Genomic DNA, 15217 nt, shown 5'->3' with positions numbered 1-15217 from the left:
GACAGCCACTCCTACTCTGGTACTGTAGAACAACTCGAAGCACCTGTTACAAAATTCCCAGCACTTGCTGACCCAGAGCGGCAAATTCCGACTTGGGAATCCAACAATGCTTTGTGGCATCATTTCTGATTTAGCACGGGATTGTGCTGTGCACACAAGTGGTAAAATGTGTAGTGTTTCCAGGGCAGATCACTCATAAAAACCTACAAAAGGTACATATCTAGTTTTAGACATGCTGCAAGAACTGTCCTTCCTCACCCACACCTACCATAAATGAGCTACCAAAGTTTATTACTTCTTTAGGACCAAAAAGGTACTCAACACTCTATATTGTTCATAAACAGAGGCAATCCCTGCCCCAGGGAGTTTATAATTTAAAGAACAAGAATGAGAGAGTTTAAGTAGGAGGTGAAACTGCTGACATGCAACAGTAGAAACTAGTCAAACTACTCAGATGCAAACAAATAACGCAGCATAATTTCACTGAGGCTCAGCTCTTCTCCCCCCCAAATAAGGATGATGGTTTGTTACAGGGTATTAAAAGGAGGAATGATAATAATGTGCCTAGTTTAGTAATATAAAAGCACGCCTTCGGTGAGTATGTGATGGTTATGCTAGTGGCACTTACATATGTAGCAAACTGCAAGTGCAAACAATGAATTAGAAAAAAAGAAAAAGAGGCAGGGCAAGGCCCATTTAGTCCCACAGAATGAAATGGATAAAGATAAACCCTCCTGTGAAGGAGCAGATCAACCGACTTTCAGTTCTGTCTGACCAGCTGGAAACAACATGTATTTCAGCCTGTTGTGTTCTGGGTTTGCAGTTTTGTGAAACACTTAGAAATAGCAAGATCCAAACACACACAGAAAAGACTCTGCAAGCTTGACTCAAATCATAGTGCTTTAATGGAGCAGTAACCTGACCCACTGCATAAGTAGATCCCTGCAAATCTGCGGATAGCCGCTTTATATCCACATCCGCAGACCATGTTTGCGGGTTGCAGACCCTATATGGGTACAAGTTTTATAACCGTGCAAGGCTCTATGCATAAGAGGAAAAGAAGCCCTTGCAACTTATCCTCTGTTTCAGAAACTTATGAAGCAAGAGAACAATGTATAATGTGCACAATTCTTAGTTGCTCTTATATAGACTAGGAGCTTAATCTGGCTAAAAGTTTTACATAAAGCAAGTCTTGGCTCTTGCAGATAGTTAACTAAGATTTAGATTATCAATCCAAATAATTGATATTAAAAATATACCTCATTGCAAGGCACTCAGATGTTCAGACAGTAGTAAGCTCCTTCACAAGAATGATGTTTGTCCAGGGTCTCTTGTTATTTTCTCCACTTTAAGAAATCTTTTACATGAAAGTGAGACACTACCTTATTCGATAAAATTGATTTTAACCAATTAATTCCTGTAGAAGTTAGCACTTCCTCCGTATTCTTGCCCACTACATTTGACGAAGGTCAGCCACCATTTCCAACTGAACTGTCACAAGGCAAGCAGTGCAGCCATTGTGAGCATCACTTGTTCATGCAGGAGTGAAACAGCTTTGCTGGATATAACAGTATAGGGTGATCAGATGAAAGATGCCATCATCTGGACAAATCAAACTCCTTTTTGCAAGGCTCTGATGTCTATTTAACCACAAGTTAATAACCCCATAGTGTTTTATGAAAACAGGGAATATAATCCTATGTAATCCAAGTAAATGTTCCCTATTTCAGTAAATCAGGTGCTAAGATCCAGGCTACTCATGATTAGGGCCCTATCAAATTCACTGTCCATTTTGGTCAATTTCACGGTCATAGGATTTTAAAATTAGTAAATTTCATGATTTCAGCTATTTAAATGTGAAATGTCAAGGTGTTGTAATTTTAGGGGTCCTGACCCCAAAGGGAGTTGTGCTGCTGGTGGTGGCGCTGCCCTCAGAGCTGGGCGGCTGGAGGGTGGCTGGAGAGCGGCAGCTGCTGGCCGGGAGCCCAGCTCTGAAGACAGAGCCAGCAGCAGCGCAGAAGGATGGATGGCCTGGCATGGTATTGCCACTCTTACTTCTGTGCTGCTGCTGCTGCTGGGGGCGCTGCCTTCAGAGCTGGGCGCCTGACCAACAGCTGCCGCTCTCCAGCCGCCCAGCTCTGAGGGCAGCGCAGAAGTAAGGGTGGCAATATCGTGACCCCCCTAAAATAACCTGGTGACCCCCCCTGCAACTCCCTTTTGGGTCAGGACCCCCAATTTGAGAAATGCTGGTCTCCCCTGTGAAATCTGTATAGTACAGGGTAAAAGCACACAAAAGACCAGATTTCATGGTTCGTGATGTGTTTTTCATGGCTGTGAATTTGGTAGGGCCCTACTCACAAGACATTCCTAAACACAGAGGCTACTTCTACACCGGTACTACCAATATTTAGCTACACAAATTTGTAAAGGGGTTGGAAACGCTTTTTAGATTTTCCCATTAAAAAGAAATCTATTCCTGAGACATCTAGCTGTGAAAAGCACTATAGAAAATAAGTTTGGTTTTTAGACACCTTGAGTGGCAGGGCTGGAAGATGATGTGTAACCTTTGTTTTCAGAACTCAAAATTGGGCAAATATGGCAAACGCTCATTGTAGTTCTTCACTTCTTGAGGTCTCTTAACCATAGATTCGTTAACACATCATATGCTTGGACAGAATCATCACCATACACTTGCAAGGACAAGGAGCAGCTGTGAAATAAGGGGTTATCTTGATTGACATGGGTTGAAACTACACATTTACACAGTGCCCCAAACAAATCAAGAGCTAGGGAAGATAATATTCTGATTGGTAAACTGGCAAAATAATCCCTGGAGTGCTTAATTTGAGAATACCACAGTTCCAAAATCCTACTCTTCAGTTAGTTTTTAACTAAATAAGATGTATTTTGTAAACCTCGCCAGAAGTCTTATAATAGTGAACTGCTTCTAAAGTCACAGATCCATTTTCCCATACAGACTTGCATTTTGTTATAAAGAGGGGGAAACAGTTTTGTAAACTCTCCCACTGTGTTTGGGACACAGATAGGAGTGGAAGATAAGGAATTTCATTGGGCTTTGGTGTTTGAAACGGAAAAATAAGATGAGTCAACTACCAGTACTAGTAACGCTTGCTGCCACGAAGAAACAAGCTGGCTTTCAAATTCCTGGATATTTCTCCCTCAACTAACAAGAGCTATGGACTCAACATTTGGGGCTTTAGCTGTGCAAACAAAAGCCAGCTTGCAGGTGCAACAATCAAAAGTGCACAGGGTCTTCCCCTGCTATACATTTCACAGCCATTGATATTGGTGATTGACAGTATGTTCCAGACATTCAATACACTACAGATGTAATATTTTACCTAAATGGGAACACATTACAAAGAAACCAAAAATTAAATCAAGCACTCTGCATTGACAAGCCCGAGCCATGCACTATGCGGATTCCTTAGGGATGCAGAGCTGCTCTCATCCCGATTTTAAAAAAAAACCAAAACAAAAAAATCCACACGAGATGTGTGCTGAGTTCCATAACTAGTGAACACCCTGGAGGTACCTCAGTGTAAAGCCTCTATGAGGCTGCTGTATCTCTTCATCCATAAAACTGCAGAAGCTCAGCAAAGCTTGCAAACCTATCTTTAACTTACTGATTTAACTAGAGGCACTTTAGAACATTATCCTCTACTGATATTGCTTTAGCAGTGTTCTCAAGTACAACATCCTTGGACTATAACTCCTGCAGTCACCAAGTTCATAAACACACTCAGCTAATGATACAAAAGCACAGAGCCTTCAAATAAGAAATTAAGCCAAACACTTGGAGGATACAGAAATAACACTTCACTTCTACCTAATGTGAACACAGAAAACAAAACTATTAATTCAAAGTGACAGGTTACTGGATAGACCAGTAAAGAGGTATATTTGAGAACCATGCATTAAGTGCAGAAAATTCCACTGCAGGAGAAAAATAAATCCTTCACAGGTCTGAAAGCACAGTGTAGAAGGTATACGGATGAAGAACTCATTTTACTGGCAAGAGATGAAAAGGATGGAGGTATTAAGAGACGGCTCTGAAGTGGCAGCATTTCACAAATAGGAAAATGGTGTCTGCTGTTTTTATAGTGATCTTACTAACAAGTGAAAGCGTGTGGTCCACTGATAACTACAGTAAATTATTAAAAGGATACATTTTTGTTCCTGAATAAGATATTTTTATGAATTTATCCACTCATACGATGGATTTGTTGGGCACTGGTGTAGTTACGACCCCATACGTGGGTGGCTTTGGTAGGTTTGGCAATTTCGCAGGAAAGACTAGTTTAGGACAGGGCACTGGTAAGTACCTGTTTAAACAGGAAAACTGGGAAAAATAATCACATCAGTGTCTAGCAAGTTCAGCAAGCACAGAATGAATCTTTTCAAACTTCACATACTTTCATTCAAAACTGAGGAATAGGCTTGGTCCATCTGCTACATCAAAGTTGGTCTTCTGCTGCAGAATGCTGCATGGCCAAATGAACCTGGACTGGAAGTCTGCAACTCTGCATGATCCCGATTGCTTAGTGCTTCAAAGCTTACAACTTCATATTATGTTGTCTGACTTTTATATCAGAGGTTCTCAAACTGGGGGTCAGGAACCCTCGGGGGGGGGGGGGGGTCACAAGGTTATTACTCGGTGGAGTGGGGGAGGAGATCACGAACTGTCAGCCTACACCCCAAACCCCACTTTGCATCCAGCATTTATAATGGTGTTAGATATATAAAACAATTGTTTTTAATTTATGGGGGGGGGGGGGAGGTCATACTCAGAGGCTTGCTATGTGAAAGGGTTACCAGTACAAAAGTTGAAGAACCACTGGTTTATATAATATTGAAAAATGAAATGAGTCATGACATGTATAACTTACTTGAGAAAATATTGAACCAAAACAGACATTCCGATGCCAAGTATTATAGTTACATATATTAGTATAACATCCACAATTTGAATATGGTAACTAAAGTTAAATGTAACGTGGAGTGCATTAACGAAGTTTTTAAAACGTGGGACTAACTAGATTATCCTGGGGCAGTAAAAAACAACAACATTTTACCTGGCAAAAATCACCTCTGGTAAATACCATCCCATCCCTGAGCTTTGGAAAAGACGGGTTTATGGCTTGTATCACTACAAGGTGGCTATGGGTTTAGATGTATGCCACACCCAGGGTAAGTTTTCTTTTCTCTGGAACTCTGCACCCAGAGTATTATGCGGGCACACAACAGAACACTCATTAAAATGGAACAGTGTCAACAGAAAGCTGTGATGTAAAACAAGTGTTGCATTCCTGATACAAAAAGTGGTGTGAAGCAGTGCAATTCATTCCATGCCCAGCTGTAGTTAGCCAGGTTTGCAGTTGATGTGATGCAACCCAGACCAGTGACAGGCAACAAGATACCCACTGTGTCTAACAGGGTATGCCTACACTGCAATGAAAAACCCACAGCTGGCCCAGATCAGCTGACACAGGCTCAAAGGGCTTAGGCTACATGGCATAAAACTGCAGTGTAGATGCTCTGGCTCTCAAGGATTAGAGCTCTGGGGCCTTCCCTCCTTGTGGATGTCTCAGCACCTGGGCTCCAGCCCGAGCATCTATGCTGCCACTTTATAGCCCCCAAGTCCAAGTCAGCTGACCTGGGCCAGCCATGGGTGTTGTATTGCAGTGCAGACAGACCCCCAATCTTGTCACTGGCAAGTGCACTCCAAAATTCTGAAACTTTCAATTAGCCGCTAAAGCATGTTTTCTGTTTTGCGGTGCTTGGCTAATGGATTGGAATCTGTGAGTTCTGTTATGTGAATGGTCCTCAAGCCCACTTTTTACACTGTGACATCAACTCATTTTTCTAGAATGTAGTAACGGATTAGAAAAAAAGATAAGTAACTGAACAGGTACATTCACTATCCCCATTCTATATACGCCATCACAGCACAGTGAAGGGTCTGAGTGCCTTAAAGAGCAGATTCAGAACCCTACCTTTACTTCCCAAAATGCTTTTGGCTTTCAAAATCTACCACAGGAAAAAAAGATTGTGTTGGGCCCAATCCTGAAAGGTACTGAACGCCTCCAGCAAAGTGCTGGGCACCTTCAGTTCCCACTGGGGATAATGGGACTTGAGGATATTCAACTTCACCCAAAATCAAGTTCACTGTCAATTCATGTGAAAGATTCATGTTTTGAAACAGATTATTTAAATGTGAAGCTGATGCCCTGGTTCTGATAACGAAGGGACAAACACTGCCCCACAATATTTCACAAAATTACCATATTAGTTATAGGGAGCACAGAACAGACTTCAGATATTATGTTTGCTTCCATATCAAGGTGCAGTCTTGACCTTAGCAGAGATGCTTTCTAAGTGGGTGGTTACTAACTACCTTTCACCAAAAGTTCTAGGAACTAGTGTACACTTAATTCTTATTTATCACTTACCTTCGTGCAAATCTGAGGATCTCTCACCATATCACTCCTAGGGGAATTTTGCGCCAAAAATTCTGTGTACAGTATTTTAAAATTATGCATATTTTATTTGTCAAAATAAAGCAATATAATCACACTGGTTTCAATTATTTATGTATTGTAGTTTAAATACATTACAATGGATTGAGAATGGGATTGGGGAGCATTGGAGGAAATCCCCAACTCCCCTCTGTCTAATAGTAATGTAGCTAGTATTGATCCTTTACTTCTAGTTATTAGTCAACAAATATATGCAGCCATACGCTCCTTGTTACATGATACACGACCAAAAAGCAAGTGAGGCTGGGGACTCAAACTCACAATTTATATTGAGTACTGACCATCTCCAGAAAGGTGAGTAGCAAACAGTTCATGGAACACATTTTGATAGGAATTTTTTTTCAGTTAAAAAATGTAGACCAGTTCTAATCACTGAAGCACCATAAGTATTTTTAAGGCCACACTGCCCTTTACAGTAAGGCTCCTTTACACCACTCTGGCAATGTTAAGGAGCCTTAATATTTTTACACCTGTTTTATACTCCTGGGGGAATTCACTAAGAACAATGAGAACAATTCACTAAGCAGACAGACTGCTACATTCTGCTCTGCCTGAGGGGACAGAGCCTGCCCCATGCCTACCTCCTCAGAAACACCCCGAAGTCCTGCTCCTCCACGCCAAACATGCCACAATAGAGAGCAAGAGGGACAGTCTCTCTCTCACACACATTCACAACTGCTCAGCACCGCCCCCCCCCCCCCCGGCCAGTGATTTACATCTGGCTGCTCTGGGCACCCAAACTGACCTGCCTGCACTGCTGGGGAAGGGTGCATGACCACTCTTGTGGCTTCCTTTTGCTTCCCCGCCAGAAGTAATTTTTCTGTGAGGAAGCAAAGAAGTCTGTGGGGGGCCATGAATTCTGCACATGTGCAGTGACGCAGAATTCCTCCATGAGTACCACGTGCACTCAGAATAATGCAAGCCAACAGACACAGCAGGTGGAGTTGTTATCCTTGTACTATACTCCAACTCCTAATGTCAAAATATTATAAGTAATATTTTCTCCATAACAAGCTCGCTTAACCCCAGTAGGCAATAAGAACATGGTGAGCATTAGCGAACAAAAACATAGCCAGCAAGCACCTGTAATTGCACACTAAATGTCTATTCAACACAACCAAACCTCAGAATGCAGTAGGTACTACCATAACCATTTATGTGGCACCATTATAGTATATGGGTTCACTTTGCATGTTTCAGTGAATGCTAGTACAGGGAGCACATATTTATGGTTGCACTGTACAGCCACATTTGCTGGATTCACTTAGTACTTTATGCAATGGCCCTGCTAGGCTGCAGCTCCTCTAAAGATCTTATTTAAGTCTGATTTGGGTCACAATTATGCAATTCTTCAGGAATCATTTCCCTCATAGCACAAAACCATGATGTAATTTAGACAAATAGAAAAATCTAACAGTGCCACAGTTAGATGGCATGGGGAAAACGCAGAGAGCCTGTTGGAGGTCAAGCTTGAGGTACAATGAGAACTGTATAGATGCAATAGACTTGTACTGGCTAAGCTGCGTTTGGAGGATTGAATAGCCCCTGCCCACAACTTACATGGCCAAATTCAAAGCTCTAAGGTTAAGTATTCCCTTCTATTGAGCTGAAAAAGGAAATGCAGGCAACTAAGTCACACAAACAATTCCATCTCAAAGAGCATCACAGATGATTTATAAGTGTCTCCTTGAATCACACAGCTGAATCAAAACAAGCTACATTTTACCTCTTAAATCTGCCAGTAAAAACAGGACTTTTTTGTCCTTTGCTATAATTGGTCTGAGCATTAGACCAACTGCAGTTCATAGTGACACACTGCCCAAAACCAAGGGCAACAGGACAACAAGAACAGTAAAGGAAGTGATTTGCTGTATTACAGAGGGTTCAGTGTTCTTTAATACTTCCCTAATTGTGTTAGTGTTAGATATTGGAGGCAACACAGTCTGTTAGAACAGGGGGCTAGGAGTTCAGACTCTTGAGTTCTAGGATATGTCTACACTGCTCACATTACAGCGCAGCTGCAGTAGTGCTGTGACACGGGCAGTGTAGACACGCTTTATTGCCGGGGAAGAGCTCTCTTTTTTCACACCCCTGGACGACTAAAGTTTTACACTGCCACTTTCAGCACTAGACACAGCCCTAGTCTCAGCTCTGACACTCACTCATTGCATGACCTTTACATTTCACTCCACTATGCCTTTTTTTCCCTCTGTAATATGGGTCTCAATGTCACAGGGAGGAGGCAAGACTTAATTCTATAAAGTGCTTTGAAATCTTTAGATGAATTATAGACTGTATTCCTACCTAGGAACTGCGGGCAAGATTCTGAACCCATTGAAATCAATGGTATAATCTCCCACTGATTTTGGTGGGGAGAGGATTTCACCAAATTCCTCTCTTCTCAACACATTACTAATGAGTGCGAAAAACTTGAAGCAGCCAACACATTTTCCTCCCCTCTCCTTTCCGAGATAACTGTTTCATGACATAATCATCTGAACAGAGGATAGAGTGAGTACATGCCTTTATATATAGTGCCTCTGAGATCAGCTGGCTCTTACAAAAGGTGTTTTACCTTCTTCCCAGGAGAGTAGCACATTCTATAAAACAAGCCACCCGAGCAGGCTAAGAGGTAGAATGGAAACAGCTAACCAATTGCTAGTGATTTGGTCCCCCAAGCTCAAAAGGAGCTGGAGCTTAAGCTTCCCCTTGTTTTACTTTCAGAATTTTGACATTGAAATAATGATAATCACAGCACCAACAAGTTATGTACCTAAATCCATGAATTCTTGGGTTCCATTTAAAATACCACTCTGATCCACTTGCCACAAAGTTATCCAGTAATTCTGTTGCTCAGTGGCTGGACAGTAAAATAAAAATCTGATTTCCAAAAGAAAAGGTGGTAACACTATTTTAAGTTGCTTGTGTATTTTTCCCCTGGTTCTTGAGCAGATCTCAGACTATTCTGGGATAAGTCCTTCACAAGAGCGGTCAGACAGCCCAATGACACGCTGAAGGTAAAAACATGGACTATAAACACGGACAGAAAAAAAACCACCAGTATTTAAGCAAAATTATAGTTGGGCGGTGGGCTAAATTGCGATTCTTTTACCAAGCAAACATGAAGTTATACAGATAGCAAATAGGAAATACACATCTAGTCTCCTAGTTTCCTTTGGGGCAAAATGTGTCCCGGAGCCAAATGATTTTGTGTTTGATCCAAGACAACATCCTTTTGGAATACAGAAATACACCAACAAAATTCAGGAGCTATTAGGGTTTGAGAGTGCCAGGGGATTGGCCCTGCAAGACATTCATTAAAAAATACAATAGGCAGTACTTCAAGAATCACACATAAGAGGCTATTAGCATGCATGGACACAGGTGTTTTTTTTAAATACTCACTCCAATTTCATGCTTCAGGTTGTGCGCACTACATGCCATATTTTTATGGGAAACAGTCATTTTTCTTGATTTCAGTCTCAAGTTTTTCCCTTCTTAACTCTGAGCCTCCATCTATCCAAACAACAGATGTTATCAGAAGGTCTCCACCACATTTTCCCAATACAACAGTTCTGAGGTGAGAGGGCATTAATTTACAATGAACGTATTTCATCCTGCCTCTTCATTTGCTTCCCAACAATGCACTTCAAGGACCTAGCTCCACATCTGAATCCATCTTACAGCACAAATATAGGCTTCTTCCAAGTCTGGAAGTTTGCTGATTTGAATTAACTGCTGCCAGTTTAATTAGAAGTTACAATCAGAGGGCTAACATCCCTTTACTTTTGCCCATATCACTTAACCCCAGGTTTTTCATATGCAAGCGGTCAGTTAAGTTCTCCGTTCTATCTATCACAGTAAGAGACAGACCACTTACTGTGCCTATGAAGCTACCCCTATAGAACCTGACCTGTTACATTTCAAGAGCAAAAGATCTTGCACTATAAACCTACAGGTCGGGTTACCCAGAGCACGTAAAGGTAATATGATCACTGATAAAGTGAGGCAACAATTTTTCACTGATGTAATTAGGTCTTATCTTCAGGTCCAGGGAACTCTTCAGGTACAACTCAGTACACAAAGCCAGAGAAGCAGCTGTTACCCTTGCCTACATCAACATTTCCCCAAAAGGCATATTCTAACTCATCAGGTATCTCCCAATAAGTTTATCCCTTTTAGATTACAATAGGACATCAGATCCCAGATCTAAAAGAGAAATACAGCAAATCTGTTTCCAAGGAAAAAGAAAAAAGACTCATCACTACTTTCCCCACAAAGTTATTTCTAATGATCTCTCTTCATCTCCTGTTTCCATCGCATATATTGGAGTTGGAATGACACTTGCAGACTGAAAAGAGGAGGTAGAAACATTAACTCAATCCAAGGCAGGAAGGGAAGAGCATCTATACCAGTCCTCTAAGACTGCACAGCTTTCCACAGCCACACACGATACAGAATTCTCTGCTACTGTACCATTACGACAGTCCTTTTCATTCCTAGACCCTGCACAGTAATCCTGAAGAGCTGTCCAGCAGAAAACTATCCCAACTGGCTTTGACTATGTGGATTGCAGACAGAAAAGTGGCATTTTCTACATTCACAGAGTTCCATTTTTAAAAAAACCTACAGAACATGATGCTACAGTCCTTCAGCTGTGGTCTCAAAGAACTCAACTCTGCTTCCACTTTCATCAACTTGCATCATATTGTAAACTCAATAACTCATAATTATAAATAAATCTACACTTTTGCACTTTGTTAAGTATTAACATGCAAGTTCTAATGACAGTAACTCTGGAGAGTCAATATTTAACAACTGGACTGGAAGTTTGACAAAATATGGCCTCTCTGCTGCTAGTCTTCTATACTATATCATCCAGATATCAGTTATCTGAAACACTCTATTATCCAAAACAGAATCAAGTCTCAAGTTATACGCTACAAAGAAAATGGTCTCACTAATCCAAACTTATATTCAATGTCTTCCTGTATCAAGGGTGTTCCAGTCTTTTAAACAAGCATAGTTTATAATAGAGCCCACACAGCCTACTCACAAAATATCTAAACAACTGGATCAGCATTAGAAATAGTGTGTTGGGTTTTTTTTTTTTTTTAAAGCACTATAACAAACAGGAATTGACTCCACTCATCTAATCAGTGATTTTCCCCCAGCCAGAAAAAAATCTAGAAATCCTGAGGCAGCTTTGAAGGAAGAGCCTCTTCAGAGGTAGCTATACTTTTTTGGCGCCAAAGCAAAATAAAGACACACACACAAAAAATGAAAAAAAAAATCATCCAGTTACAGATATGTAACTTGTCCATTAGCACTAGTTATAAAGAGCTGCACTTATGCCTTCTGATAAGTCTCCTGTAGTTTGGTGACAGGTTAACAGTACTTGCAAATAAATCTCCATTGGAGTGGAACATCTTCAAGCTTCTTGTGTTAAAGTTTAACTAGTGCATTTGAAGCTAGCAATATTAATTACGTTCTTACGGCCCCAATTCCGTTTGCTTGACCCAATATTTAAAAAAGAAAAAGCCTGTTTTAAAATGACAAGAACAGCAAGAGATACTGTGTCACCAGATTCTGTGATCTATCCGTAAAGTCACAGGTTAAACTGCGAAGCTGATATCTCACTAATGACAAACCAAAGAATACAGCCTTTCTCCAGTATCGTTATGGCATGTAAATTGTTTAGTAACACAGCAATCCCCAACAGATTATCTAGGCTGGATTTGATAAGATTATTTCAACCCCACTAGTCAACCTGAGAATTACACAGGTTACATTCTGAGTTAATAAACTACTCACCCTTGTGGTTCACTGAGGTACCAGATGTAGAATATATTTATTTAGAAGTTACACGAATAAGTAACTATCTAAACTTTTTTTTTAACTCTAATATGCATATAATCACAAATTCAATCACTATTATGGGAAAACATTATTTCCTCCATTCTACCATTTGTGCTACAATATTTCTAATTCTAGGGCAAGTCCTTTACAATGTGCTTCATGAAAGTAAAGGAGTACTTGTGGCACCTGAGAGACTAACAAATTTATTTGAGCATGAGCTTTCGTGAGCTACAGCTCACTTCATCGGAGCTCATGAAAGCTTATGCTCAAATAAATTGGTTAGTCTCTAAGGTGCCACAAGTACTCCTTTTCTTTTTGCGAATACAGACTAACACGGCTGCTACTCTGAAACCTTCATGAAAGTGTGGCTGTGTAAATTGATAACAGGGGCACTATCAGCTTAGACTTGGCTCAGAGTTTAAATTTTGTAGGATCTCTAAATGTATCTCCACAAACTTATTTTGAATCCAACAAACAGTTGTTTTTAAATAAACAGTTCCCATTCACTGTTTGAAATATAAACAAAGCAAAAGAAAGACCCTGAAAACTGACAAGAGTCAGTTTCTTTTTCAGGGTCTTTCTTTTGCTTTGTTTATATTTCAAACAGTGAATGGGAACTGTTTTTTATTTAAAAACAACTGTTTGTTGGATTCAAAATAAAAGTTTGTGGAGATTAAATTTTGTAAGATCTCTAAATGTATCTCTACAAACTTTTATTTTGAATCCAACAAACAGTTGTTTTTAAATAAAAAACAGTTCCCATTCACTGTTTGAAATATAAACAAAGCAAAAGAAAGACCCTGAAAAAGAAACTGACTCTTACATAAAGGTGAAACTGACAAAACATTGATTTTAAGATGTCCAAGCAAAGAGAAATTACAAAACTGAAGAACACACATCTTGTGAAATGGAATTTTGAAGCTTTCATTTTTAATACCTTATGGTGTAATTAGTCATAGGCAATAGCTGTTTACATATTATTTTTAATTTGACAATATCTCTTAATAAAATGTTTAATAGCCACTTTAAAGCTTGCTTTGAAAGGCTTCAGAAAAAGATCACCAATACCATCTAGTTAAAAAAACCTTGATCTGTTAGTTAACACTACCACCACCAGTCACGGCTATGCTCTTCAATAAAGTATCACTGAAGTTCAAGATGGAAAGTTAACTATTAGGTCAGCTCCTCCAACCCCTGGCCATTGTTCTCCACGGCTGACACATCTCAGAGACTCATAGAATCTGTACAACACACAAATGAAGGTATTTCCACTGCTTCCCTTGTGAGACTATGCCACCATATGGTGCATACCAAAGGCAGAAAGTTTCTTTCCGATATTCAAGCTACATTTTCCCTTTCTTAATTTCACCCCATGGTTCCTGGCAATAAGGCCCAAAATCCAACTAACATGTATTTATCGCCTCATTTTCAAACCATATGAACTTCATATCAGCAGACATTTTATGGGAGACCAATAATCCAGGCCATCGTGTCAGACCCAAAGCCAAGACTTCTGCCATGTCCAATTTGAAGCTCCCTCAGCTCTTCTCACTTTGGGGTTGGCAGCCCCTTACTACTTTTAACCAGAAAGGGGGTGAACACCAGAAGGGCTTAGCAGAGTACAGGCAAAAGTTTCCAGTCTTCTCTGCCTATAAAATAACCCAGGAAAACTTCAAAGCCCTCTGACACTAAGAGTGACCAGCTACTCTAGCTAACGCTGACTATCTAGAGTGCTTTCAGGCATTATTTCCTGGAGCAAAGTGCCCAGTTGCGGCAGCTGATGGCAGATCGAGGGCTCCAATCCTGCGCAACCATGCCCCAAATTCCCCTTCTCGCCCACCAGTGTTGCTGGTGACAGGCTCCCTCCGAGGCTGCTGCCCACCGCCCTTGGGCTGCTGCTAATGGCTGGCACCTGGGAAACCAAACAGCGAGCGGAGGCTGCATGCAGGGAACATAATGCAGCCCGGGCCCCTCACCAGCTGCTGCCTGGGGGTGCAGTCTGTGCACCCTTTGCTCCCGCAGGACCCAGCACCCAGCTGCCCCTTGGTCCGCAAGGCCTCTCTCCTGGCTCCCAGCAGCCTGCACAGGGCACGTGTGGGTGGGTGGGTGGGTGTGCGTGGGGGGGGGCAATCAATGCTCGAGCAACGCTCAGTGTCGGGGGGGGTCCATGCCCCCCTTGACTTCCAGGTGCCCCAGCCCGGGGGCAGGGGGGGGAAGCGGCCCCCCTCCCCTTTTCCAGAGGGAGGAGCTGCCCTAGCAGGAGGCGGCCCGGGCCTGGGGGAGGAGGTGGGGGGGGGAGGTGTTCAGACTCCTGGGCAGCCCGTAAGCCAGGCTGGGGGCGCCGCGCCTCGGGGTGGGGGGGGGCCCTCCGCCCGCAGCGGGGCCCCGCGCCCCCAGATCCGAGCCACCCCCCGGGAGGTCCCCGCTGCCGTGCAGCCCCCGCCCCTCCCCGGGCCCCTCCCCGGGCCCCTCAGCCCCAGCAGCTCGCCAGGGCCGCCCCGCCGGCGGCCCCCTCGCGCGCCCCCCGCCCCGCGCGCGCTCTCCCCTCACCTGCACAGGATCCGCCATTTTGCTCCATTCATGCTCCTCTCTCCTCCCCCCCGCGCCCGGGCCGCCGCGCCTGCGCGCTGCACCTTCCCGCTCCCGCACTTTGCGTACAGGACCCCGCCGCCAGCGCTGGGGCGGCGGGGTTTAGAGAATGGCGCAGCCCGCTGCGGCGGCGTAAGCGACGCAGGAACGTCGGCGGCTCAGAGAGGAGCGGAGCCGGCGCGGGGGGGGGGGACTAGGCTTTGTTTACA

General features: G+C 42.6%; 1 protein-coding gene across 5 annotated transcripts in view; it reads right to left on the bottom strand.

Annotated features, from left to right (window-relative positions):
- The window catches only part of XPO7 (exportin 7), a 77558-nt gene extending 62405 nt beyond the window's left edge, over positions 1 to 15153 (bottom strand). For 2 of the 5 annotated variants that reach the window (XM_073325060.1, XM_073325061.1), the window contains exons 1-2: positions 14970 to 15153; positions 9966 to 10076 (exon numbers count right to left, since the gene is read on the bottom strand). In XM_073325060.1, coding sequence (XP_073181161.1) covers positions 9966 to 10025 — 60 coding nt within the window. In that variant the 5' untranslated portion in view covers positions 10026 to 10076; positions 14970 to 15153. The remainder of the gene's footprint in view (positions 1 to 9965; positions 10077 to 14969) is intronic. The other 3 variants (XM_073325059.1, XM_073325057.1, XM_073325058.1) reach the window with 3 other exon arrangements.
- Positions 15154 to 15217: the final 64 nt, after the last annotated feature.

The sequence above is a fragment of the Lepidochelys kempii genome, chromosome 26, assembly GCF_965140265.1.
Source record: "Lepidochelys kempii isolate rLepKem1 chromosome 26, rLepKem1.hap2, whole genome shotgun sequence".
Taxonomy (NCBI): Eukaryota; Metazoa; Chordata; order Testudines; family Cheloniidae; genus Lepidochelys; species Lepidochelys kempii.
This window is presented reverse-complemented; position numbering and strand designations above follow the sequence as displayed.